Raw genomic sequence first — 25,801 nt, forward strand, 5'->3', positions numbered from 1 at the left:
AGGGGACCCGGGTCGGGATTTATCTGGACAATAGTGATGGAAAATGCAGCATTTGGGCTGCTATTGTTATCAGACATGTCTATATTATGTTTATTATTGGATGGCCAGGCCCTGAAAGCCCTCAAAATGTGGCCCGACTCCGATAACTGACGCCATGGACATTAATTCTGTCCGACGGCAGCCGAGGATGATGGGAGAAATTCAGGTATTTGGTCATAAAAATGGCCAAAACTACTCACAGGTGTCTCACATCGGTTACCATTGGCGATCACTGAGGCTCAACAACAACACACGGGCGTAAAAATAGACTCCCTCAGCCTTCCTCTATGATGAGTGCCTCCTCTTCACCCATCAGCAGCAGCAGGTCTCCACGGGTGCCCCAGTGCATGCTGGGAGTGCACAGGCACAGAGGTGCGTTTTAATGACCGTTTGAGTGGATTCTTCCTGGATTCCTTCAGCAGATCACCTCACTGAACTCTGTGACGTGGTTAAACACTGACGTCACGCGGACGCTCCCCCCCCCGCCCGGCCCTTAATGGTGCTTCCGTCCTCTGCTTCTCCTCCCCGGTGGGCCCGCGGGGGCGTCAGGACAGGTGGAGCTCTGCAATGATGCTTCCAGGAGTAACAGCCCAATACTGATGTTGCCGAAAAAGCTCCGACGATGGTGAAGCCGAAAGGTCGGAGGTCAAACACTGGCAGCATGTCACACAGAAGCGGAGTATCGGAGAGAGAAAGTTACGTGCATTAAATAACCGGATTCATTTATAACATACACATAGTGTCGCGGTGGGGGGCGGGTGACCTTCAAAGATGGATTAAAGAAACGATAATTGCTGCTGAGCTGAACAGTCATCTCCAATTTATATAAAAACGTAGAATCTTTTTGACCCGTGGCCAGCTGGCTGTGGTGAAGATCAGCTGGAGGTGGACTGCAATTTCCTTCCTGGTGTTTAAGGTTGAGTGAAGGTCAGTGAGGAGCGTCTCCTCTCTCTCCTCATCATATACCTTCACACACACACACACATATGGCTACACACACTCACCGCATTAGTATTCACTGCTGCCTCCTGTGTCCCACTTTATCTGACAGGCGACTGAAAGACTTTAATTGATTCTTAAAATCCTCTTGCAAAGTGTTCACGTTCGGCGCCATTTCTCTTGAACAAGTGTGACCTCAGAGCTCCTGATCCACACACACGCATGAAACGAGATGACTAATCCACTTCAGTTGCTCGGTTCAGCAGCAAAATAAAAACCCGCCAATAGTAGCATAAAATCATTGACTACCTTTTAGATGGCGAGTCTAAAGCTCTTTGTAACAACAGCATTCTATTTTTTGCTACATATGTATTTGGTATCTCTCTCTCCCTTCCATTCCTGGGCCTTTCCGTCACGCATGTTTCTGTATGTTTATCTGTCTCATTCTCTTAGCTTATTCCAGTTTCCTCTCATTTATCAGCATCATCCTCGCACAATCCCCTCTCTTCAGCAGCTTCCTTTCATCCCTTTTTGACCACTTTGATATTCTTCTTGTCCACATCCTGCATATTTTTCCTCATCCATCTAGATCTTCTTCTTCTTCAGCTTCTTCTTTCATCGCTTCATCCTGCTGATTCATTTCAACCTGTTGGATGCAAAAACAAACGCCTTTATTTAGTCTGAAGTGGGCATCACACTAGGATCTTTGATCACAGGAACGCCTGGTGCAACGGCGCCACCTGGTGGTGACGTTTGAAACGCTCCCAGAAGTCGTGACAGGCGCGTCATTGACTATATACATCTCATCACACACACACACACACACACACACACACACAGATATATAGATTAAAAAATGACGAATGTTCCTTAGGGATCGATTCCCGCTGATAATAACCGTCCTATTTAACAGATAATTTAATCGTGTCTCCCCGGGATCCAAACCGCAACCTGTCCAATAACCGCAGCAGAACACGCAGCTTCATCTCTTGTCAACGTTGCCGCTTATCATGAAATTGCTTCTCTCCTCCAGAGCTGTAATCGTGTGTTGATTGTCGGAACATTTCAGGTCTTTTTTTCCGCTGAAATTAAATGTCAGCTCGCAGTTTACAGCCCGTCTGCTGAATAAAACATGAGGCGTCTGTTTCCTACAGAAACCGCAGTTTGAACCATCAAACATTATTTCTGTTTATTTCTGCTGCTCACCGTCAAAAGGTCACAACCTTTCCGGGACTATTTCCCCACATCGAAGCTTTCTAAAGATACTTTTGTGGTAAACTGTCCTCATGTTATGGGACAAGTTGTCCCAATCAGTAATCCAAGTGTAAAATTATAAGTTATATTCTATGTTTAACATAATACCGTTATTATCATTGAAACGGTTCCACCACAAGGTTGAATTTATCATGCGTGAAAACACAGACATGATAGCTCCTAATTTTAGGTTGAATATTAAAATACATTTCTTTGTCCGTCCTGTTTGACATTCAGACCTCATTTCTGATAATAAACGTTTGACGTTTCTCTACAAAATAAAAGGCAGTAACATTCTGCGCGCTGCGTCCAGACTTTACGGTAATGGCGCAGTTCAACAGGTGATTGACAGGTGAGGGAGTCGATCCGTGGCGGGGGGATCCGACAGCGGAGAGGATCGATCCCGGATCATTCCAGCACGAGGCCGGCGCGTGGATGTGAGCGACCCGCGGGGACATTAAGGCAAGTAAAGTCTTAATCTGAGTATTTATACCTTTTTAAAAATTATTTATTACTCCTCGTTTATACTGCAGCTTTTCCTCCTTTTAACTTATAACTAGATGAACTACGGGACTAGTTTAATAAAATAAGTCAGAAACTAGAACTCATTCATTTGAAGGCCTCGTGGCTGTGTAATCAAATGTTTATTAAAAAAATATATTTTAAACTGTATCATAGCTTCACCAAATATCCCTAAATAAATTTGAGAATGGATTATTGGAAAACTGGTGCAGCCCCCCACCCCCCATCATCATCATCATCATCATCATCATCATCATCATCATCATCATCATCATCAACTCTCCCGTGTTCATAAATCAAGGATTAACCGATTGCCTCCCTTCCAGGATTTATGGAGCTGTGTGGTCCCGACTTGCGTGACCGTGGTGGCCCCCTGTGCCAGGTGAAGCACCTCCCCCACCACGGCGCCCCCCGCTGCCGCCTGCAAGCCGGCGGACCCGGCACGCAGAACCTCCCCCACCAGCCGTGGGTCAACCAGCGCCCGATGGCTGTCGCCTGCAGGCCGACTGTGGCACACGCTCCCCGGGCCAGCGGGGCCGTGGCGCCCAGCCTCAGCAGCCAGGAGGGCGCCTCCTCCAGGAAGGGGGAGGAGGCGGCGATGGCGATGGCGCCGCGGGGCCTCACCGCGGGGAGGGTGCTGGTGACGGGAGGAGCGGGATACTTTGGGTCCAGGCTGGGAAGAGACCTGGCGGGTCAGGGGATGTCAGTGATCCTCTTGGATGTGAACACGCCTCCCCGTGACGTCCCCGATGGAGCCACCTACTTCCAGGTCCAAATCTGCTTCTTTTAAATGTCTTCACTAATTAAGAGTATCTTTAAGGTTCCGATAGCAGGTTTTTCTTTTATTCGCTATCGTCCAATGATTGTTTCGCACCCTTTACCCCCCTCAGTCACTCTGCCATCCAGCCCGGCTCTCTGGTCGGTCTGAGCGCCGGCTGGAGATGGACGCAGGTGAGTGATCGCCTCAGGTCGCCAGCTGACACCTGGATCGGGGGGGTGGAAGCCTGATTCGGGTTTCACCTGCAGACCTCGGGGCCTGAGCGCCTTAATTACAACTGTCTGCCCATTGGTTATTGACTCACACCACATGTGTTGTTTATTAGAAACTGGTAAGAATATAAAAGAAATGTATGTTTTTAATGTTTCCTCACAGGAGGACATCCGGGACTACTCTGCCCTGTATAAACTGTGTGAAGGCGTCGACTGTATATTCCACACGGCGTCGTATGGCATGTCCGGACCTGAACAGGTGACCTGGACAACTAAATTGCCTCATTGGTTCATTACAGACTTGTGGAAGAACAACAGATAAAAATGTACATTTATGATAAAGTACTGAAAGGCCAAGTACTAACGTAGCGAAGCTAACAGTGTTAGCATAAAGCATAGCCAAGAGTGTTGGGGAAGACCAAAGTTTGGGGCTTTGGTTTCAATCTTTGACTTCAGCTGTTGTTTTTCTCTGTGTGTGTGTGTATGTGTGTGTGTGTGTGTGTGTGCGTGTGTGTGCAGCTGAGGAAAGAGCAGGTGGAGTCGGTCAACGTCGGAGGCACCAAAAACGTCATAAACGGTGAGGAGATGCGACGTTTGATGCCATTTAGGTGCGTTTCAAGCCCGTTGGTGACTGTGCTGCGTCCTCAGTGTGTAAGGACAGAAACATCCCCAGGCTGGTCTACACCAGCACCATCAACGTGGTCTTTACCGGGCAACCTATCGAGGAGTGTGACGAGTCCTCGGCGTCGTACGTCCCCCCCGGCCTGGTGAGTATCACCAGGACGCCGTCGTTTCCTCCTCAGAACCGCCGACTCTGTGCTGAAGGCCTGGTTCTGTTGCGTGTTCCAGTACATCGACCACTACTCCAGGACCAAAGCCATCGCCGAGCAGATGATCCTCTCGGCTGACAGGATCCCCCTCAGAGGTACGAGCATCGACAGGGAGGCGATTCCGATGCCGTGGAGCGACGCGAGGCACAAATTCCTGCTCTACTAGCAAGGGTTTCGGGTTCGCGCCTGTTCTTTAGGTTAACAGGTGCAGGGCCTCTTCTTTCCCCTGCCAGCGTAACCTTACACCTGTTCACATATTCATGCTAAACCTAAAGCCAAGAGCTGCCTCCTTATGTACCGCAAGCTAAAGGTAAATAATCGGACGTCTCTGGCCCCGCCCACTTCCCCCCCACCTGTCACTCATGCTTGTGCGCTGTGCAAATGTGATGTTTTTCTACATCTGGTTCTGGTTCTGGTTCTCTGTCCCGAAGGTGGGGGCCTGCTCCGTACCTGCGCCCTGCGGCCGAGCGGGATCTACGGTCCGGATGAGAGGAGACACCTCTACAGAGTGATGGTGAGGCGCTCGCGCTAACAGCGTGGAAATAGAGGAAATACGGGTCCAGTGGAGTCTGCCCAGCAGAAAGAGTTCTGCCTGAGGCGTCTACATTATTGATGGCGTCCCGCAGGCGTCCGGTTACATCACCGCTTGTTCCAGCCGGGCCGACGCAGCCACGTTGCCGCTACGCCGCGCCTCGAGAAAGTTGACGTGTGACGGGTATTTGTAGTGTCGGACGTGGATGGGATGAAGAAAAGAGTTGAATTTTTATGCAAATATGTCTGAAAATATCTATTTGGCAAATAAAAGGGCTATAAAAGAAGTGACGGTTAATCAAGTGTGCCCCCTAGTGGTCAGGTGATGCAACCCAGCTAAGCCCCTCCTCCTCCTGCGGTAACCGGAGGTCACAGGTCAGCGTGCTCGTGACGGGCAGCAGAGCTGTCGATCAGTGGCGGGTCACTGCGAGACGCACCAACTCTCTCTTGTCTCTGTCTCTCAGAGGAACGTGGAGCGCCGCCTCTTCTTTTTCAGGTTCGGCGACCCGCGGGCCCGGATGAACTGGGTTCACGTGGACAACCTGATCCTGGCTCACAGGCTGGCGGCCGAGGCTCTCACCCAGCAGAGGGACTATATCTCCGTGAGCGAAGTTATCAGGAATATGACAGAACTCCAGCCTCGGAGGTCTATTATTCATGTCCTGAACTCTCCAGTGTTTGTTGTTCCTGTTGTTGTTGTTTTCAGAGCGGGCAGGTGTACTTCATCAATGACGGAGTCTCAGTCAACCTGTTTGAGTGGCTGTCGCCGTTGGTGCGTTGACGCTAAACTCAACACAAAACAACACTTTTTCCTCAACACATGTGTAAAAGTGTGACAGTCAGGCCTTTTGGGGTGCGCCACTTAGCAGCATCTAGCGGCCAGAGCGGGAACTGCACGCTTTGAACGCCAGTCCTCAACCCCCTCCCAACATCAGCGTCCTTAATGGGAACAAACAGGTCAAACCCAGAGCCAGGAAAGAACCCAAGAAGGAGGTTGTGGGTTTCACTGCAGGCTCGGTGTCTCTCTGGGTGTTGGGTGATTTGTGTCTTTGATGGCGAGTTGCCTCTAAATCTGATCCCAGTGAACTTAATAATCGGCTAGCACAGCCTCTTGGCCTCTTAGCAACAGGACTGAAGGATGAATTCAGGCTCATGCCTCCAGAATTCACTTTTTTTAATCACTAATATTGATTGCTTTTCTTCTGTAGTTTGAAAATCTGGGCTACAACGGATCTCTGATACGGCTGCCGGTCACAGTCGTCTGCTTAGCAGGTATCACTTCTTTTTTCTCTTTTATTGGGACACCCGTTGGAAGAAAACACTAATTCCTGTCATGTTCTTCTCATTGTCAGCCAACCTGGTAGAATATTTACATGTATTTCTCAGACCTCTGATAGAAGTGCCTCTGCTCTTCACCCAAAACGAGGTAATTAAGCTGTTCTTTGGTTTTTAGCCTTTTCCGGGCGTTTGATTCCGATTTGACGGAGACGTCGCGGTGGGACAGTCCTGGTGGGACAGTCCTGGTGGATGTCTTAGACGCCGGGCTGGTGTTTAAACCTAAAGACGGTTGTGCTGTTCGGGGTTGGCGAACGTGCGGCGTCTCAAGGAGCCTCATGAATACGTGATGAGGCTGTAACCAAAGCTGAGTGCGTGGGCCCGGACCCAGAGGTCATTCAGTCAGACGCTGCCGGGGGTGATCGATGATTAGGCCCTGAATAAATCATCGCCTGCCGAGGGTCAGCAGGAAGTTCAGGATGACGTGTACAGGAAGTGACCTCAGCAGACCCAAGTCAAAATAAATATAAATATCTCGACTGTTTAGAAAGAAAACGGGGGACCAGTGTAAGTGTGAGAAGAGTGTGGAATCAATACAAGGGCGAGGTGTGCAGCTCACTGCTCGTACATCAACCCTGACATTTTATCCCTGGGCTGTAAGAAGACGCAGCGACCATCAGTCACGGGTTGTGTCAGCGCGTCGCAGCGTGTTTGCCAGATGGTGGCTAAGAGGAGTCACCTTCAGGAGCTCGGTGACTGATATTCAGTGTGTTCTCCTTCGGTGCAGGTGAGGAGCATAGCTGTCAGCCACACGTTCAAGATTGACAAAGCCCGCCGAGAGCTGGGTTACTGCCCCAGGACCTACAGCCTGGTGGACTGTGTGGAGCAGTACCTGAAGAACCGACGGCGCCGCCCGGAACGGCTCTCTTCAAACCTGCTCCTCCGACACCTCCTCCTGCTGCTCCTCTTGGGTCTCAGCCTGATGCTCGTGACAGTATTCAGTCCAATTTAGACGCATTTTCAAAGAAAGACTGGGTGAAAGGCTGCCGACTAGGTTGTTTTATGTTATTTATTCTGCCACTGCAAAGGCTTTGTGAATAGCAGTCACCAAAGAAGCATGCATTAGTTTTCATTATGTAATTCCTGTTTTTACCAAGTCAAAGACACTCAATTATTCCTCCTCCAGGCTGCTGAAAAGTATTAAAAGGTTATTACTGGGTCTCCAAAAAACCAAAACTAATGTCATACACAAACTATTTGAATTTTTGGTTGTATTTTCGAGATAAGATAGAGATTTGTTGTGATTTACTCACTTTGCTAGATCGATTAGAATGTAATTACTGATTTTTTTGTATCGTTTTAGCAATAAAAGCTAGAATTCTGACCGTATTTGATGGCTTATTTATTATGTATGTAGCTGTTTATGTCCACTAGAGAGCGCGAGTGTACTTTTTTCCGACGTTATTAACAATTCACAAGCCACGCGTTGCGTTAATAAAATATGTCTGAATAAGTTATTTTTGTCACAGAAAAGGACCGCCAAGAGACAAAATATATATGGTCGAATTACATGTATATTAATCACAAAGTTGTCAAAAGAAAAGGAAAAGAAAAATGTTCTGGCAGCGGTGGGATTCGAACCCACGCCATCGAAATGACTGGAGCCTAAATCCAGCGCCTTAGACCACTCGGCCACGCTACCTGTGACGGCCGTCCATCTAGAGGTTACCAGAAAAAGTGGTACATCGAGCGACTTGACTAGAAAAAAATCTGCCGTATCGCTGTTAATTTGAGCCGAGCTAAGCTAAACTAGCTAAATGCTAATATCAACGGCTGCTCAGTCATTAGTTTGAGGCCCATAATTAAAACTATGTGCTTGTGCTTATGATCTTACCAATATTTATCCCTTTATGCAAACGAGGAATTAGTTCAGAGCTGGATGGGGAAATGTCTTTAACATTTCATCAAGTTTTTATTTGTACATAACCAGAAAATAACAATATTCACAGCTTGACCTCTGGTTTAGTGTAGTTTTGAGTAAGATTATCTCTCGTGAGTATAACATGGAGCAGAAAATGAAATATTGTCCCCCTTTATTCACATACTATTAAATTCCAAATATTTAGGGAATTGAGAAATACAGAACTTGGAATTGTTTCTTATGTGACTCAATTTAAATCTACTTAAAAAAAAACAAACATAATTTCTTCATCTGCTTTTGGTTTATTACCAAATGTAAAAAGAAGCACCACAGTGTGTATCTAGTCTCACATTGTTCACTTTGATCAATAATGCAATAGAGAAAATAAATACTAACTTTTTCCAAAACTCCAAAAACCTAGGAAAAAATAAATAAAACCAAAACAAATCAGTCATAAAAGTGCAGTTTTGTGTCCTGGCAGAGAGACAATTGTCAGAAGGTGTCAACAGACATAAAACAACAAACAAACAAACAAAAAACTGATTGTTATCAGGTGACCCGCTAACAGCAAAGCTAATAATCAGAAACTCCTGAGAATTTAGTATTACTACAATATTTCTATCCTATTAGGTTTCAGCATTTGTGCTTATGCAAGTTGTACTTAACAGCCAGGTGACGTGATTAACGTTCGGCCACGTGAGCAGGGAAAACTATCGCAAATGGACATAATACTGAAGATATAGAGGACAGAAAACATATTTGATCAGAGCTCTGCAACCGTATCTCTTACTCTATCTCCTTTATCTCCATGTAACATACCTTACAGTTTCCTTCCGTAACAGGACTAAAATGCCCCAGTGCACACCAACCAAAGCTCTACGCAGCTGGGATCAGAACCCCTGAGGGGGGTCTCCCGAACGACTGCCCTTAGCCAGACGTTTGCTCTCGCTCAGGTCTATTTTGGTCTTCTGGATGTGGGTGAAGATCTCGTGGAAGAGCGCCTTGTACTCGGGCTGCTGGCCCTCATCCTGCGGGAACGCCGGCGAGCTGGAGAGTCGGCGGCGGGGCCCGACGCTGGCGGCGGGACAGTTGGCGGTTTGGACGGCTTTGTGACTGTGCTGGTCGGAGGCCTGCTGGCAGCGCTCCAGCAGCTCGTTATACTTCACCTGCGAGACATCACTTTAATCAAGCGAAAAAAGCCCAAACCGCGTCTGAACGTTTCCGGAGAACGCCACCTGCAGCGCGCTGTACTGCGCGTCCACCTCGTTGAGCAGCGAGATGCCCCTCCGCTTCACCGCCTCCGCGCGTCTGATGCACAGCTGCTCGTGGCCGCGGCGGATGTCGTCTGCCCTCAAAAAGCCGTCGCTGTTGCACCGTTGCCGGCCGTGCCGCGTTGGCTCCTCCCCCTTCTCCACCGCCTCGGCTCTTTCCTCGGAGATGAAGAACACCGTGTCGGGCACCAGCATCTGCTGCGGCCTCCTGACGCTGGTGGAGGCGGAGACAGAGAGTGAAGAACTGGGGAAATGGAGAAAAGCTCTCGGAGTCCGCTCGGTCTGGCCCCCACCTGTTGGCGCAATCCGCACGCCACTGAAGCTGCAGCTGCTCCACCTCGGCCTCCAGCTCCTTCTGTCTGGCCCGGCAGCCGTCCAGCAGGGCCAGCCTCTGCTCCAGACCTCGGTTCTCCTTGACCGTCAGCTCCATCTCCTGTTCCGCCGCCTCCCTTCGGCTCCTCTCCGCCGCCATCTGGCTGTGGAGGGTCTTAATGGAGCGCTGCAGGGCGGCGTTCTCTTCTTCTGGGTCTGGACGCATTTCTCGCCAGCAGGAAGAGCCTTGCTGCGACCAGAGTCCATCCAGGTGTAGAACACTGTGGGGGGGGGGCAGGTCGGGCTTGAAGTGACGGCATTTGCTCATCAAATTTAACCTTCAGTTTGATCACACCGTGAATGTTTTATTTCAAATCTGTCTTTGGCACAAATAGGCAAAAAGATGCAGGAGGAAAACGTCATTATGTTTTCACTCACGTCTAATCTCTGAACAGCTCAACAGAAGAACTGAAACAACGGCGGCGGGTTTGTATCTGGAGGAACACCGCTGACAACAGGAGGATTAACTTCCTCTTATGGATTATGTCTAACAGAGTCCGTCTGACCTTCAGTCGGCGGCAGACAAAGGGCCGAAACAGTCGCGCCAAGAGGCTAACGGAGGCCCAGACGACACACGGCAGCTTTTCTGCTCTCATGATGTCCTCCTGAACAACCACACACACACACACCACACACACACACACACCTGTTTTGGTGCACGTCGTACAACTCTTTGAGGCAGGAAACACTCTGCGAGCCGATGCTGCGGCGCTGCTCTGTCAGCTCTCTCTTATTACGCTCCACCTGGGCGGACTTGAGCTCCTCCACCTGAGCCTGCAGGTCCTCCATGTAGGTCTGAAGGCCGTCGATGGTCTCCGTTAGACTGGAGAGTTAAAAAGGAAGAAAAAAAACCTGCTGAATGAAAACGATGGAATTAGCATTCAACTGCTCCGATTCTCTTTAGGCCCGCTGACCTGTGGATCTTCTGCTGGGCCAGGCGGTTGTCCCGCACCAGCCTCTGGTTGCCTTGCTCCAGATCCTTGGCGGCCATGTCCAGCTGATCGTACACTTTTGCGTGCTGGTCGTTCATGTGACGCAGCAGATCCACCTGCTTGGTCAGGTACTGTCGAACAGAACAAGCTAACGTGAGCTAATGCACGCGTGGGTCAGATTTTTGGTTATTGGTTCTGGTTAAAAGGAACCTGACTGAGAGCAGCAGCATGGCAGTAAACGCCATTAATGCTGGCTGGGGTCAGCTGGGTGGCAGCGCCGCATAAAGATGAGGGTCAGTGGGATGTATGGGATTACATATCAACCTCCATAAATCCTCCAGCCCTTGGGCCTCTTAATGCCGACGACTAATCAAAGCTACAAACAAATGAGGGCCGTCACCGGCGTTTGCGTGCGTGTCGTTGAGCTCAGCCCCGTCGGAATGTCTCAGACTCGAACTACAAATCCTGACTGTGCACGCACCCACACCCAGTCCAGAACACACCAGCAAGGTGTGACTGTGGCCAAGCCGAGGCTGCAGGGCGTAACGGCGTGTTTAGAACGATCACAGCTCGCTCCCAGACAGGCTTAACCGCCGCTCCCGTCCCGACATTTCTCACCTCGATCTCCAGCAGCTGCTCGTGGTTGGTGGAGTACATCTGCTGCAGGGCCTGCTCAAGCTCATGGTTCCTGTCCAGGAGCGTTTTCCCCAGCTCCGCCGCCAAGTGGAGATCTGTAAACACGGGGCAGCCGCGTCAACACAAGGTGCGAAGCAAGCGCCGACGCCCTGAGACCTGCAGAGGATGTGAGCGCACGTGTGAGTGTGAAGGGGCTCAACACGCACGGACAGGACAGCCATTGTCTCCTCCTGCTGAGAGATTCTCCAGACGAAGCGCACGAGAATCCGAGGAATGCCTTGGGATCTCCTTGTGACCCATCCTCCCACTAGAATCTGGATCTCGTACCACGGCAGCTGTGAATAAACCCACTTGAGGCGGCGTGAAGCACCCCTTATGTGGACATAAACCCACTAGTAAAATCTCTCATGAATTTCAATTGATTAGTCGGTGGGTTTTGCTCATGAAACCACGCGAGAGCAGAGTTGCACGTGAACACGACAGGGGCGACACGCACAAACAATTCAAGGAAACGAAGACCTCGAGTGTTGCAAGCCGCGTCTTTTAGTGCAAACGGACATGAACTGTGATTCACTACTGCTTTAATGCTACGGTGGTGGAGAGATGACACGTTTTCCTCCCTTTATGTACAAACACAAGAGTATTTTCAGCTTTTTGGGCTGCACGGTGGGGGGTTGCAGGAAGCCGATGCCGTCACTCACCATAACAAATCAGTTCTGCAGCGAAAGTTCCCACAATCTGAACCTTTTATCAGGTCATCAGTTTAATTATGCGAGTGATTCGTTACTTACAGCTGACGAAGGTTTCATTCATCAGAAAACGTTATCGCCGAATTTATTAAAGAAAAACACAGCATTTTTTTTTTTTTTTAAAAGAAAAAAAACCCCATATACGTGCCAAACCCCGAGTGGGTTTAATGGCGATCAAAAAACTAAATCACTAAGTTAAGAATAAACATTTTCTGTTTTCCCCTTGGCGGTATTAATTAATCAAACATCTAATTTATAAAACCCACGCTGTATGTTAAAAGACATTAAAGTTCCAGCCGGAAACAGCAGTGGACACAGGACCTGGCCATATCTTTAATATAAAGGTAACAACAATATTTGTGCCAATAACAATGACGCCAGGGCACAGCCGGAGTTTAGGGTGCGACTACAGCCCAGACTGAAGTGGACATTACCGTGTTCCAGGTCCCGCGGGTCGTACCAAACTTCTCCATTCTTCTCAAAGTCCTCCTCCAAGATCACATCAGTTAACATTGTGCCGCAGCCAACGCGAACAAAGGCTCCACCTCTACAGAAACCTGGCAGACAGGTGTTGCTCAGGTCCGAGGCTTGGAGCCGCCCGTCGAGGGGAACATCCTCCCGGAGTTGTGAGCATCCGTCTGTTGTGTGCAGCAACGTGGCAAATCTAATACACGCTAACATCCGGTAGGTGGCAGATATACGGCTGGATCTACTTTGTATCTTTCATTTTTACAGCGTTTCAACATTACGCTCAATTGAACTCAATACTACAGATATCCGAGGCTACTGGGGATGCTTAAAAGAACGCCGAAAATAGTTATTCAAACATTTTTTTTACAATCAAATTTCAAATGTGTTTATATTTTTTAACTTCCTGCTTCCTCATTCCTGTGACGAATCAGGATGTAGACTGAAGAAGACAGACGGACTCCTGAGCCAATCACACGTGCGCCCGTTCATTTAAGCCCCGCCCCGAACGTCTGTTTTGGCCAGGTTCCTGCATATTTCATAGCTTCACGTCAGGACTGTGAGATCGTGAGGACAGTTTTTTTAAAAATGAGATTACCTGAACAGGGCGTTTTATTTGGTCTCTCGTGCCTTTTGAACAACATTGCCAATAGCTGTAATAATTGCCGATAACACGGTTGAATAACGCTGTAATTTCGAAACGACGGCAGCAGCCATGAGCACGGAGGAGAAAATGGGCTCAGGTGTGCGTTCCGGTACGATGACCACGGGCCAAAACCGGCTGAACTTTAAGGTCAATCAAGCCGCTCTGGCTTATGCCATGACAACGCTGGGAGCCTCCATGATTAACAACATATTCTCATTCTACTATGTCAAACTCTTTATTAATGAATACAAAACATCGGAGACAGCTTTCCACCAATCACAGGTGCGTAAATCATTTCTATTTCTATTAAATTTGTAAAATAAATTGTTGGGACCCCAGTCACGTCCTGGGCTTTGGTGAGATCGACGACGTTTCTGCTCCTGTCAGCGCGGCTCCTTCCTCCACAGTTGGTGTTCATGGTGTGGAATGCGCTCAACGACCCTCTCTTTGGGTACCTGCAAGACAACTCGAGGATGCGCTGCTGCTCCCAGCGCCGCCTGTCCATCCTGTATGGGGCTCCACTCTACTCGCTGAGCTTCCTTCTGCCCTGGTTCCCGTGGAGATCCTATTACCCCGGCGACTGGTTGAGCGGCTTGCACCTGATGGTGGCTCTCTGCGCTTTTGATGGTCTGCTCACGTTCGTGCTGCTGGCACAATGCGCGCTGTTTGCAGAGATCTCCAGCAACCATCGGAACCGGATCCGACTCGTGCAGTACGGTCAGGTACTGGACCAGATCCTCCAGAAGCCTGCGGGGTCAGTGTCCGGCTCTCTCACCCTGTCTCTGTTCCCTCCCAGGTAGCCTCTCTCATGGGCTCCTCCAGCATCCTCTTCTGCGGCGTCCTCTCTAGAAACATGGAGGACTTTGCAGCTTTCCAGGCGTTCTCGGTGCTGGTCGCGGTGCTGAGCTGTTGCTGCATGCTCTACACGGGCTTCTACAGCCAAAGTCGCTACGATTACAAAGGCTGCAGTCCTGGGGAAGCGTGCATCGACGACCAGACTCCGCCAGTTTCCTTCGCTATGCTGAGAACTTTGATGTGGCAGATCCTGATCAACGGGGACTTCCAGCTTTTCGTCACGATGAACTTCTTCCAGGTGTTCATGTTGGCTTTCCTGAATAATTTTACGATGATCTTCACCGAGCAGCTGATTCCCGCGAATGTGCTTCCGCCGCTGGCCAAGAGCCTCATGTACGGAGCCGGATTCATCTGCCCGCAGGTACCGTCTGCACCAGCACGGAAGCCATCGGCCTCCAAAGCCTTTTGTGTTCTTCTCTCGACTCTTCTTGTGTCTCCCAGCTGTTAGTACTGAGCTGTCAGCGTCTCCTCCACGACATCGGCTATTACAGGATCATCCTCTACACCTTCTACCTGGAGGCTGGACTGGCCGCTCTGGTCCTCGTCCTCGGTCCCCAACGCTACTACGTCCTGGCCTTTTTTCTCACCTTCACCATGTATGTGAGCAGCAGCTGCTAAAATTTGCTCCGGCTCCTTTCCGGTGTCATGGAACTCGCTCTGAACCGCTCTTGTCCTGTGTAGGGTTTTAATCCAAGCCTGCTTCAGTCTTTTTGGTTTGCCTCTGGCCGACATCATTGACGCAGACCTGCTGAGGCACAAACGCAGGTAACGGATAAAAGATAAATATTGATCGACGCAGAAACGTCCTTTAAAACGGGTCCATCTCTTTTTTTCCCCCCGTCTAGCTCTCCTCTCTCTTCTATGGTGTTCGGTACCAATGCTCTGTTCACTAAGCCGGGTCAGTCGCTGGCCCCCATGATGGTGCTCAGCATCCTCAACCAGTTTGGATACGAACGTCGAAAGGATGCAGCTGAAGCGTAAGAAATAAACATGATTTGAATCTGATGATTTTAAAAAAAGATCTAAGGAACAACATCAGAGCCTTCCAGGTTCAGTGAAATCATGAAAGAGTGTGAGAAAGATTAGAAGTTGCCCGTTTGATGCCAGCACACTTTAAAACCTGCAAATAGTAAAAAAAGAAACTTGATCAAGAGGTGGCAGCGCTTTGTTTTAAAGTTCATTTTTATTATAATTCAAATTTTGTATTCTGGAAACCAGAGCTACTGATAATGCCCTAACCTCTGTTTAATGACTTTTGTACATATTTGAAGAAGGCAAGTTAAACGCACAAGCTGCTCGGCAACTATCACAATTACGTCTTTAACTCGGCTGAACTGGGGGAAAAAAAGGTTCACATGACTCGTATACGTTCTATGGTCGTCACCAGGAGTGAACTAACTGGGTTATTTTGTCCGCAGGGACCTGCAGCTCCTCCACAGCGTCATGTTCTACTTGGTGTGCCTGGTGCCCATGTGTGTGGCCACGGTGCAGGCTCTGGTCTGGAGGCGCTACTCCATCCGCAACAGTCACACGGTGGACACGAAGTACATCGACAGCTAGCTCGGCCGCCCCTGAGAGAGCGGAGTGATGTTACTTCACCAGGGAAATTCTTTATTACTGCTGTAACTAAGGTGTTTTTTAAATCACAAACTGGATTTAACCTGATATACTGTGATGACGTGGGATCTTTAACCAGTGGATTCAGTTTTGGGTGATTTAGGAAGTTCATTTGTTCTTGCCTAACAAGCCCTGTCACCTGACTCGGGTTTCTTTTTTTAATTTCTCTCCTTGAAAGCGGGGGTGGCGATCAGTTCTGACCTTTTGCCCACTGGCTGACCTTAGCGGGCGCGCTCTGTGGGAGCACTAGCCCAAACAGGCCTGCTTTTGCCCTTTTGACAGGTGCAATAAACGATAATAGGATTAAATGAAGGAACAATCTGAGCAGCGAAACTGCAACGGGGAAAACAAAAGGCCACGAACGGCGGCTGTCGGACAGCAAATTCAAACGACACGGCCACACCGCCGCTGGAGCTAAAGGTCCAGACGTGGGAACAAAAGCTGAGTCGACAAAATAAGCAGTTCCAATAAGCTCAAGGTTTTCAGTGGTGTCTGTATTTTAGTCCAGAATCAAGTTTGTTCCATCAGGACTTTGTTTGCTAATATCAAGCGTCATGAAATAGGTGTAAATCACTCTACGGAGCCTTAAAGACAAAACAAAGTTGCCTTACTGTCAATATAAATCAGGTTTTAAGTCACTCCAGGCAGTGACCCTTCAAACACTTCTTAAAAGCACCTTTTCACAAAAGTAGCAGGACGTGTGTCTTAAAAATAAAAAATTCAGCGGGTGAAAATAACTGATGATCTGCCGCAGCCATGACGGTTGCTCAGTTTATTCTGCTCGCACGTTCCTTTCCACGTCTGGATGAATCCAAAGATAAATAAACTGTCCTGTCCGGACGGTCGGCGTCCACCTCGTCTCTGTTTCTCATTGGACTCGAGCGGTGAAACTTTGTCCCCTCCGAGCGTCAGTTGGCCGTTTCGACCGTCTCCACGTTTTGATAGACGTCGTCGTCCTCCTGCAACAGAGGGAGATTTTAGAGACCGAGCGTGCAGACCGTCCCGTAGAATCCAGCAGATCGGGATCCACCTCAGTCTGAGGACTCTTGCTGTTCTGTTTGTGTGGCTCCCTGAACTTCTTCCTGTGCATTTCCTGCAGCACGTCTCTGAATTGAATCTTTTTGATCGAGTTGTGCTGCGGAGAAAAGTGGACAACAGAACCAATTTTCTTCCTTCCCTACGTTAATCTCAAGTAATGCCACTTCAGCGGTGTCGTAAGAGCCACCCCGACTGGCTCTCTTCCTCTTTTGGCCGCTCAAAAGAAAATCTTTAAAGTTCAAAAGAAGCTGAAAATCAGCACAAACCTTATCGATTTGGTGAATCTTCCTGCAGCCGTACTGCACAAAGACAAACATTTTCAGTACGGAAACAAATTCAAAGCAAAGTGTTTCTTTTTTTGTTTTTTTATTTTTTCCTTATTTACCTTCTTTACAATAAGGGTCACCATAGCCAGGCTGTAGACTGTCAGGAGCGTGAATACCACCCACAGATAGTTGTTGGTCGCCATAGTTTTGTTCCCCTCTTTAAAAAAAAAAAAAAAAAAAGAGCAAACAGGATGTGTCTCTCCAACCGCTGCCCACCTTTCAGCCCTCCCAGCTCTCACCCTTCACGACGAGGGTGGTGCCCGGGCCCACATGCTGCATCCCTCGGCGCGGTTTCCCCCGCAGCGCCGCGGCGCAGTGATAGATCCCGCTGTCGTTGGTGTGGAGCGCGCTGATCTGCAGAGACGCTCCATCCAGCTTGTATTTGTCCGAATTTTCGCCCGGCTTCAGGAGAATGTGGGAGTTTTCCTTGAATAAAAACCACTCATATTTCCAGGGTTGAGTGTGGCATTCCGGATTAACAGTGCACGAAAGGACAACCTTATTTCCTGCTTTTCTCCAGATGATCCTGGGCTCCTGTGATAAGCAAGTCAAGGTGTTCTTCATACAGTCTGGGGTGGACAAACACGACCGATTAAGCATCTGTTTGGAGCAGTCAGGTTAGGCTCTAATCACACAAGATCTTACCTGATAATGTCAAATAGCTGAGCAGGAGAGAAACCCAATGCAGCTCCATCGCTCTACAGCTTGTCAATGTCACAAGGCTGTCTAAAGGGCTGACAACATGGGAAGTAGCTATTACTGCACTTCCTCAACCCTTATTTTCAACACTTTTCCTAAAGCTGTGTGAAATGCGGGGTTTACCAGTTGTTTTTTTTTTTTGTTTTTTTTTAAAGTAATTCTAACAATTGCCAATTCAGCAGATGTGAATCTTTTGTCTAATAACAAAAAGCCCACCGGCTCCACCCCTGAATATATATGAAATATATGGAATGAATCATTTAACTCCACCTGATTCCGGCAAAATGGTATTCAGTGATCAATGGGTCGCTCCATAGGTCAGTCGAGGCGAGATTAACTTGGGCTAAAAGGTCAATTTAAAGTACAGAAGAATTATGGAGTGCTGGTTGCTTTTATTGCCATCTTGCTCACACACCTACACCGATATGCGGTTATTACACAAGAGTTTTGCAGCAGTGTGCACGAATGTTGAAGCGTCGCGTCCGGCGATCAACTCTGCTCCTCGTAGGCGGGTCGATCCCCGCCGTGGATCCGATTCCGGTCCAATCAAAGCGCGCCCATGTGTTTTTTCACGCCCCCTTCCACGTCGACCTGCACTTTCGCCATATTTTCAACCCGTGTGGACCCCGCACCCCGGTTTAGCAGCAGCTTCAGGAGGATACGCGCACGAACCGGCCGGTGTTTGGTGTGGAACGATCCGAGGAAGGAAAAGGGAATTCTGCGTTAGCCCGCTAGCTGCGTCCGTCTTTCTGCGACCATGAATATCTTCAGGCTGACAGGAGATCTCTCTCATCTGGCTGCGATCATCATCCTGCTGCTCAAAATATGGAAAAGCAGGTCTTGTGCAGGTGAGCCAAATAAGTCAAGGTTGGCTGATCTCGGTCAAATTGCATGCGTTTGTCTGCTCCGTTCTTCGAGTTTTAACTGTTAAAGCGTCCCCGGCTTTCCTGTCTGCTAACCATGTTAGCCACATGCTAACTTGTCTGATTCATTCATTAAAAATGTCGACAATGGGAGATCGGAAACGTTTACCCGCTCCTCCTAAAATCGTCCACCTCCAGTAGCGAAATATACCTTAGACGTTTACGTCGGGGGGTTATTATACGAACCTGACAGAGAGCTAACTTTATAGTGATTACCGTATGGGATAGCGGTTGTGACAGCTAAAGCTACGTTAGCCAGCCGCCAAAGTCAGCCCGTTATTTTAGACATTTTTGCGATATTTCCGTCATCACTTGTTGGCTATGGGTCCCCACTGTTTTTCTGATTCACAGAAACGATCACATTCTTCGTATTAAATCACTTCCACTAATGTAAATTTTAATTTTGTGGTCTGGGACTCGATTTTTTTAGTCTGGCTTCTGACGTGGCGTTCTAGAAGGCGCTACGGAAGTAGCAGGCTAATCTGCTAATTAGTTAGTTTCTATTTTCAAACGGATTCTTCCCGTTTGATCGATTTAACACAACGACCCTTTATTATTTTAAGTGATAGCAATAAAAATTTGGTTAAAAATACTATATACTATACGATAACAGTTAAAGCTGAAGACACATCTGTATTAATGTTTAATAAACTAATAAACTTTAATCAATGCACAACTCCAAGGGTTGATGATTTCGAGGAGGAACAATCGATGCAAAACGAAAAAAAAGACAGACATTAACACAGGATCCTTAAATGTGATGTAAAGAGATGTGATACAGAGAGGAAAGAAAGAACAAACAGTGAAATAGTCAGACAAATTGCACATGTTGACGTGTTTACATCCAATGATCCTATAGAGCAATGACTGCTGTCACCAGCACCATTGCTTTGAGATAGGACATGCCATAAAGGATAAATACACACACACTCACACCTAAATTGCAGTGGACACGAAGTTGTGTCTGTTCGGTATCTTTTAGTGTTGATGTCCTTGGTAAAGAGAGTTGTTGTTATGGTTTCCGCCCCAGAAGGTTATCAGTTTTAAAGATGGGAGTAGTTAAGCGAACCAAATCCAATGGTGGGGAAAAGGGTGTTCACCATCTCTCCAGTAGATGTCACTGTTCAAAAAGAGACACGTTCCGTTGATTCGAGCTGTTTTAATGGCAAAATGCAACCTAACGTGTCTGTTTATTTTCTCCAAGGTATTTCTGGAAAGAGCCAAATCTTGTTTGCCATAGTGTTCACCACACGCTACTTGGACCTGCTGTCCACCTTCATCTCGCTATACAACTCGTGCATGAAGGCAAGTGTCCATCAGCCCCCAGGACTCCATCCTTAACCATCCCTCAGTCCCTTAAATAATCATCTGTCCTCTCACCAGGTGATCTACATCGGGTGCGCTTACGCCACAGTCTACATGATCTACATGAAGTTCAGGGCCACCTACGATGGTAACCATGACAGTTTCAGGGTGGAGTTTCTGGTGGTTCCTGTCGGGGGTCTTGCAGTTCTTATCAACCATGACTTCTCCTTTATGGAGGTTGGTTCAGCTTCCTTCAAAGTTTGAATTGGCCCCTGATCCCGTTTTGGCACACTAACATGTACTGTAAATGCACCCGCCACCAGATCCTTTGGACCTTCTCCATCTACCTGGAGTCAGTGGCAATCCTTCCTCAGCTCTTCATGATCAGCAAGACCGGCGAGGCGGAGACCATCACCACTCATTACCTGTTCTGCCTGGGCCTGTACCGGGCCCTCTACATCTTCAACTGGGTCTGGCGTTTCTATTTCGAGGGCTTCTTCGATCTGATCGCCATCGTGGCCGGAGTGGTGCAGACTATCCTGTATTGTGACTTCTTCTACCTTTATGTCACAAAAGGTGGGTTTGCTCATGCTGGGAGGCACTTATGTGGTTTGTTTCTGCTGAGTCATGTTCTTTGGACAATTTTGATGATGTTTTTTGTCCTACTTTTTCTGGAAACTTTACAGTCCTGATAAAATTAGATGAGTTGACCTTTTGTAATGGGAAAGAAACAAATCTCTCTCTGTTTGGGAGGCCCTGAGACTGTTTTTCCCCACATCTCCACATCCAAACTACCTCATTTAAATGAGGAACAGCATCTTTTTGTTCCTCCTCCTGCGTTGACATGTGCACTGTCGTCATCACATCATTCTAATTAATCGACACGCTCCTCTTGAGGGGTGAAACGCGCCATACGTCCACAAAGGTCTCCTTGTTTTGAGGATAATAGTTCCGTGAAGTGCAAATTGATTTCTGAAGGCGAGAGCGTTTCTCACTGAAGAGTCCTTGAGAATCCAGAGTTAATGAATCTTTCTGTCTCTCCTCAGTGCTGAAAGGCAAGAAGCTGAGCCTGCCGGCGTAAAACTCCCAGCAGACGGCGACTCCCAGCAGACTCGGGGTGAGGGTGTGTGTGGAGATGACCCATCTCGCAACCCGCAGCAACTGAGATGGAGCACCAACTATCGGGGTGGGGGGGGGGGGTTGGGGGTTACACTAGTCTTCTTGTTGATTGCTGATTGAACTGGTAGACGCCAACAAACACCAGAGCTGAACCGATACACATCCGGGTCCATTTCTGGGCCTCTGCGTTCAGCGTCTTTGCCTTAAATTCCTTTTCATCGATACTCAACTAGGAGAAAAAGGCTTTTTTTTTTTTTTCTACATGTGAGGTGTACACGCTTGTTTTGTTTTTTTTATTTTATTTTTTCTATCGTGTCACGAAAAAGGGTCGACTCCAGAGAAGAAGCTTGTTTGGCTCTAAAATGCACAAATGTACAGTCTTATTAAAGAGCGAGATAAAAGTGATGCAACGGTGCCTGTTGAGGATTGTGTCCATTTTCCCTCAGTATTGTTGGATTTGTTCTTTTTCTTTTAGGGTGACCATACATGTAAATCACACGATGTTTGAGGAGTCCAACGGATGTCAGACATTTCTCAGATTGATATTTTTAATGCATTATTTTGTCTTTTTTAAAGCAGAACTCACACGATGGTTTGATGCTTCATATGCCAGTCTTTTTTTATTTTTTTTATTTGTCCAAGTCGACCAATAAAATTTGTTAGGAAGATACATAGTGCATGTAGGCAAGTCTGTCTGCTGCACCTGAGTAAAGCAATAATACACGGTCAGTTGTTAATGACAAAAAAGGTGTGCAGATATTTGGGATTGCCCGCGACTTCGTTTTTGATGTTTCAGCTGTTACTTCACATCGGACGGACTCGACGCGGTGCTGCTCGATGAACCGGTGGCGTTTGTCCAGTTGGTGCAGAAAATCACAAGTCGAAAGTCTTTGTAACTTCAGTTTGCCATTCCTAAAGAATTGTTTCCTTTTTTGCATGATATCACCTCCATTAAAGATTTTATGAGAATCGCCTACAAGTGTTTGTTTACTCCTCTCTGCTGCGGAGGTCGGGCGCGCCCCCATGGCGCCGAGCATCAACCAGTTGGATTTGTGTAATTTCCCCTGTTACTGAACCAAGAGTCTCTGTCACTGAAAGGTGTTTGTGATGAGGACATCACATAAGATTAGTGTCACAGAGATCATCTTTGCACATCTTTAGCTGTTTCCTCTGTGTAAAAAGACAATTGTGGAAACGTGCTTAAAAAACAACAAAGAAATTCACCCTATTTACATGTTAATGTTTTCCAATAAATACAATTTCTGCTCACAATCACCGGTGCCTGTAATAAACCCCAATAACATGTGATAAGCATCTGTAACTCTCTGCTGTGGAGTAACAGCACAAATATGACCGCTTGTTTAAGCCCGGGGCTAATAGTTAACAGCTGAGAGAATGCTCATTCTCTGTTGACCTTTCAAGTTAGACGATAAAACGCCCATATTGGAACATCCAGGAAGTCGACAGTAAACATTTTATACTGGTTTAGAAACCCAGAGCCTCTGTAGGGATTATTTTAAATTCATCCATCAGTCTTTAGTAGTGCAGATCAGAGGCTTCTGGACAGAATCGTGTCTATCACTGATCCTCAAGCAGCTTTGACCTTCCCCCCTCCTCCTCCTGGAGTTTGTGCTGATGACGGAGAAGAAAAAGAAACCGTGAGAGGGAAGATAAATTTGGGGATCTGGCCGTGATTACGTCCAAATTGTGGCGTTACCTTTGTCAACCGCGGGTGGCTGAGGATGCTGGAAAGGACGAAATAAAACACGTTAAAGATGAGAGAAACCACCACGGAGAAGAAGGCCACCCCCACCAGGGCGCACAGCAGGCTCATCCCTCCAACAAACAGCAGGAGTCCTGGAGGAGGCAGACGACAGGTGGGTGGCTGCGGCCCACAGCAAGTGAACAACAAGGTCGGACTGGAGAGGCGGTCACACCTACCTTGAAAGAAAACAAACCCAGTGGCAGAAATGATGAAGGTCACGACGGCAAAGGCGAGGAAGAGTGCAACAGGCAGCACGGCGAAGGCAGCAAACAGCAGCAGCGTGGGAGCAAGGGCGGGGTGGCTGAGGAGGTACTGGCCAGGTCTGGTGCTCAGCAGCTGAGATACCTGCTCATGAGACAAAGATCATCATTTTTATGCATTTCTGTTCAACACGTGGCCAAAAATATTCATCCCTGCAGAATTAGCTTCTAATGTGAGGAATGCATGAGCACTAGCCTAGTGCACAGTGAAGGCACACAAACTTCTTGACAACAAAGAAGGGTCATCAATAACAGATCCTAACGACAGATCATAGAAATATTGACACGTTACCCTGGGGTCCTGACGGAGCTGCGTCATCAGGAGGGCCCAGTTCCCTCTCAGCTGTTCCGGGTCCCTGTCACCGTCCATCCTCACGCACCTGAATGGCAACAGTTCAAACTTGCAGCGAATTCCTTCCACACAATGAGGATCGGGGAGCCGCGCGGGGAACCACTTTTAAAACTCGCGCCAGAGTATGCGACAGAAACAAACCTGATCGTTGACCCCCCAACCCGACCGGGAGCAATTTAACCAGATTACAACGACTCAAAGTGTTGATTAGAAGTTTGGTTCGGTTGCTTCCGCAGCGACAGGCAACGCACCCTGGTAAAGCCCCGCCCCCTCCGCCTTCTTCCCTTTCTTCCTCCACCTTCTGCTCCTCCTCCTCTTCAGAGACGCTGCTGCCACCTACTGGTCACACGAGTTACAACAGTTTAAAAGGTGTAAGACAGGGATAACGATTATTACCATGGTTACACTTTCTGCCTGCTTATAAATGAAGACAGTTTAAAATCAATACAATGTTGCGTCTGTAAGATAACAGTGTATTTTTCAAATTTATTACAGTATAGATAGATAGATAGATAGATAGATAGATAGATAGATAGATAGATAGATAGATAGATAGATAAAATGTATTGACACATACGGCAGTGTGTATGTGTGTACGTGGTCGTGTGAGAGAGACACCAGTAGCGTTTCTGTAATCTGATTGACGAATGCAATTATTCCAGTGTGTATCTGAGAGCACAGAGCCAGTGAAACATGCACAACTCAATAATGAGATTGATTTTAGAGCTGCAGCCAGGGCTGTTTTATAGCCACATGAGAAGTTCTGAGCACTCCAGAAGAGGAGGAGGTGGTGGGGGAGGTAATGGGATTTCCCAGTTTGCCTCCCTGCTGTCAGACTAGGAGAGTTCCACAAAAATAATGGCTGCACTTGGTCTATTTCTTCAACCTAGATGGCGACACAAGTCCGTAGCGCTGATTGGAATACGAAATGACCAAACATCATCACCAACTCTGATTACTTCTTCCGCCGCCCTGACAGCCATCACCCACAAATTAAGCTCTGCCCCTTGAGTTTTGTTTTGCATAAAGGTTTCGTGTTCTGATCCGAACAACACCGTGGAGACCTCCAGGGTCCGGCAGTGACAACTTATTTGGCCCTCTGGGCTGCTGGAAACACTAATTAATCACTTTCCAGTGTTGTATTGAGAGAAATTATTTAGTAGGAGGGAGGATGGACGCTCCATCTAGCTCTGCAGACCGCAAACACACTGAACCCGGTGAACCCGAGGAGCCAGCGGAGGGAAGGTTCTGCCGCAGGTTCTTTTTTTTAATGAATTTACCTCCTACTGTTATTGAGTGGAGGAAAAACAAATCAAGGCATAAATCACGCTGAGCATGTACAGCTCTAAATGCTTCCGTCACTGCCCTGAACTGATCCGAAAACAGCGTAGCACATCATACTTAACTACCGTATATTCTCTATTAGTGGGTACCGGTAATTCCTGTGGCAAACATAATTCATGATGGTTTTTAACTGAAAACCACAGGATGAATGAGAATTAAACCACGGGGTCGACCTTTTTCTTTTCGGAGTTGCATTTCAAACCTTTTTCCCCCTGTTGGACGAGATAAGCTGTGTCAAAGTTGTCCCGCGGCTCCCGGGACAAATGACCTGAATGCAGAGGAAAATGGAACGTTCCAGCGTGTCCCGTATAGGCATGTATGCATCTGTGGGCGTCTGAGGGCGAATTCAAATTGACTCCATGATATGTTTACTAGCTGCAGCCACTCAATACTCTGCAGCCGGGCTGTGATGGATGGGCTGTCCGTTTCTAATTTGCATGCGCTGATTGTAAAAACTAATCACCACCAGGGGAGGAGCTCGGCGTAGTCCGAAAAACCTCCTGTGGCTCCACCGTGCACGTCCAAAAAACTGCATCACGCCGCATAATTGACGTCTGGACCTCGCCGACACACAACAGCCGACGCCAGGTGTGATGTATGAGGACAGGAGGAGGATCTGGAGTTCTGTCTTTCTGTTCCCTCCGTGGTTGCGACGTGCACGTCTCCCCACCTTTCTTTGAAGTTGCGCGGCTGTGCACGGGGGGCATCTGTCCACTGGGGGGGGAAAATGTCTCCGCAGTCTGCTCTGTGTCAAATAAGATGGCCTTCATCGTCCACGGTTGTCATCGTGTTCAAAGACGGGAGGCTGTGTTTGGTGCCTCTG

At 47.9% G+C, this 25,801-nt stretch overlaps 6 protein-coding genes and 1 non-coding gene across 12 annotated transcripts; 3 read left to right on the forward strand and 4 right to left on the reverse strand.

Moving 5' to 3' along the window:
• The first annotated feature begins 3,072 nt into the window (after positions 1–3,072).
• On the forward strand, positions 3,073–7,769 carry sdr42e2 (short chain dehydrogenase/reductase family 42E, member 2). The gene is made up of 11 exons (XM_057014796.1): positions 3,073–3,523; positions 3,908–4,003; positions 4,264–4,321; positions 4,393–4,511; positions 4,594–4,669; positions 5,006–5,088; positions 5,570–5,707; positions 5,812–5,877; positions 6,314–6,377; positions 6,458–6,531; positions 7,168–7,769. Exons 1-11 carry the CDS (start codon positions 3,086–3,088, stop codon positions 7,390–7,392), a joined length of 1,437 nt encoding a protein of 478 aa, XP_056870776.1. The 5' UTR covers positions 3,073–3,085; the 3' UTR covers positions 7,393–7,769.
• A 231-nt stretch (positions 7,770–8,000) lies between these two features.
• On the reverse strand, positions 8,001–8,082 carry trnal-uag (transfer RNA leucine (anticodon UAG)). Its single transcript has one exon. It is a non-coding gene; the product is annotated as a tRNA-Leu (tRNA).
• A 234-nt stretch (positions 8,083–8,316) lies between these two features.
• cdr2a (cerebellar degeneration-related protein 2a) lies at positions 8,317–13,091 on the reverse strand. Its single transcript, XM_057014369.1, has 7 exons — positions 12,696–13,091; positions 11,495–11,607; positions 10,859–11,007; positions 10,591–10,767; positions 9,866–10,165; positions 9,537–9,786; positions 8,317–9,467 (listed from the first exon to the last, which is right to left on the reverse strand). The coding sequence occupies exons 1-7, from the start codon at positions 12,940–12,942 to the stop codon at positions 9,192–9,194; spliced, it is 1,512 nt and encodes a 503-aa protein (XP_056870349.1). The 5' UTR covers positions 12,943–13,091; the 3' UTR covers positions 8,317–9,191.
• A 41-nt stretch (positions 13,092–13,132) lies between these two features.
• mfsd13al (major facilitator superfamily domain containing 13a-like) lies at positions 13,133–15,895 on the forward strand. The gene is made up of 7 exons (XM_057014370.1): positions 13,133–13,657; positions 13,783–14,097; positions 14,172–14,591; positions 14,672–14,826; positions 14,912–14,995; positions 15,076–15,207; positions 15,649–15,895. The coding sequence occupies exons 1-7, from the start codon at positions 13,445–13,447 to the stop codon at positions 15,788–15,790; spliced, it is 1,461 nt and encodes a 486-aa protein (XP_056870350.1). The 5' UTR covers positions 13,133–13,444; the 3' UTR covers positions 15,791–15,895.
• A 425-nt stretch (positions 15,896–16,320) lies between these two features.
• Positions 16,321–18,361, reverse strand: si:ch211-139g16.8 (immunoglobulin superfamily member 6). Of its 5 annotated transcripts, XM_057014375.1 has the most exons (8): positions 18,181–18,361; positions 17,857–17,945; positions 17,710–17,780; positions 17,451–17,637; positions 17,271–17,368; positions 17,152–17,184; positions 16,878–16,982; positions 16,321–16,806 (listed from the first exon to the last, which is right to left on the reverse strand). In XM_057014375.1, exons 2-8 carry the CDS (start codon positions 17,903–17,905, stop codon positions 16,756–16,758), a joined length of 594 nt encoding a protein of 197 aa, XP_056870355.1. In that variant the 5' UTR covers positions 17,906–17,945; positions 18,181–18,361; the 3' UTR covers positions 16,321–16,755. The 5 variants fall into 5 exon arrangements, with proteins under 5 accessions (XP_056870355.1, XP_056870354.1, XP_056870352.1 ...); XM_057014374.1 differs by having other exon boundaries at positions 17,451–17,780; positions 17,857–17,937; XM_057014372.1 differs by having other exon boundaries at positions 17,451–17,780.
• A 131-nt stretch (positions 18,362–18,492) lies between these two features.
• On the forward strand, positions 18,493–22,236 carry LOC130514662 (ER lumen protein-retaining receptor 2-like). The gene is made up of 5 exons (XM_057014377.1): positions 18,493–18,758; positions 20,038–20,138; positions 20,217–20,375; positions 20,462–20,714; positions 21,185–22,236. The coding sequence occupies exons 1-5, from the start codon at positions 18,668–18,670 to the stop codon at positions 21,217–21,219; spliced, it is 639 nt and encodes a 212-aa protein (XP_056870357.1). The 5' UTR covers positions 18,493–18,667; the 3' UTR covers positions 21,220–22,236.
• Positions 21,788–23,928, reverse strand: LOC130514663 (lipid droplet assembly factor 1-like). 2 transcript variants are annotated; one of them, XM_057014379.1, is made up of 5 exons: positions 23,776–23,928; positions 23,575–23,662; positions 23,199–23,367; positions 22,975–23,114; positions 21,788–22,889 (listed from the first exon to the last, which is right to left on the reverse strand). In XM_057014379.1, the coding sequence occupies exons 2-5, from the start codon at positions 23,650–23,652 to the stop codon at positions 22,836–22,838; spliced, it is 441 nt and encodes a 146-aa protein (XP_056870359.1). In that variant the 5' UTR covers positions 23,653–23,662; positions 23,776–23,928; the 3' UTR covers positions 21,788–22,835. The 2 variants fall into 2 exon arrangements, with proteins under 2 accessions (XP_056870359.1, XP_056870358.1); XM_057014378.1 differs by having other exon boundaries at positions 23,575–23,906.
• Positions 23,929–25,801: the final 1,873 nt, after the last annotated feature.

The sequence above is a fragment of the Takifugu flavidus genome, chromosome 18 (genome assembly GCF_003711565.1).
Source record: "Takifugu flavidus isolate HTHZ2018 chromosome 18, ASM371156v2, whole genome shotgun sequence".
NCBI classification, from domain to species: Eukaryota; Metazoa; Chordata; class Actinopteri; order Tetraodontiformes; family Tetraodontidae; genus Takifugu; species Takifugu flavidus.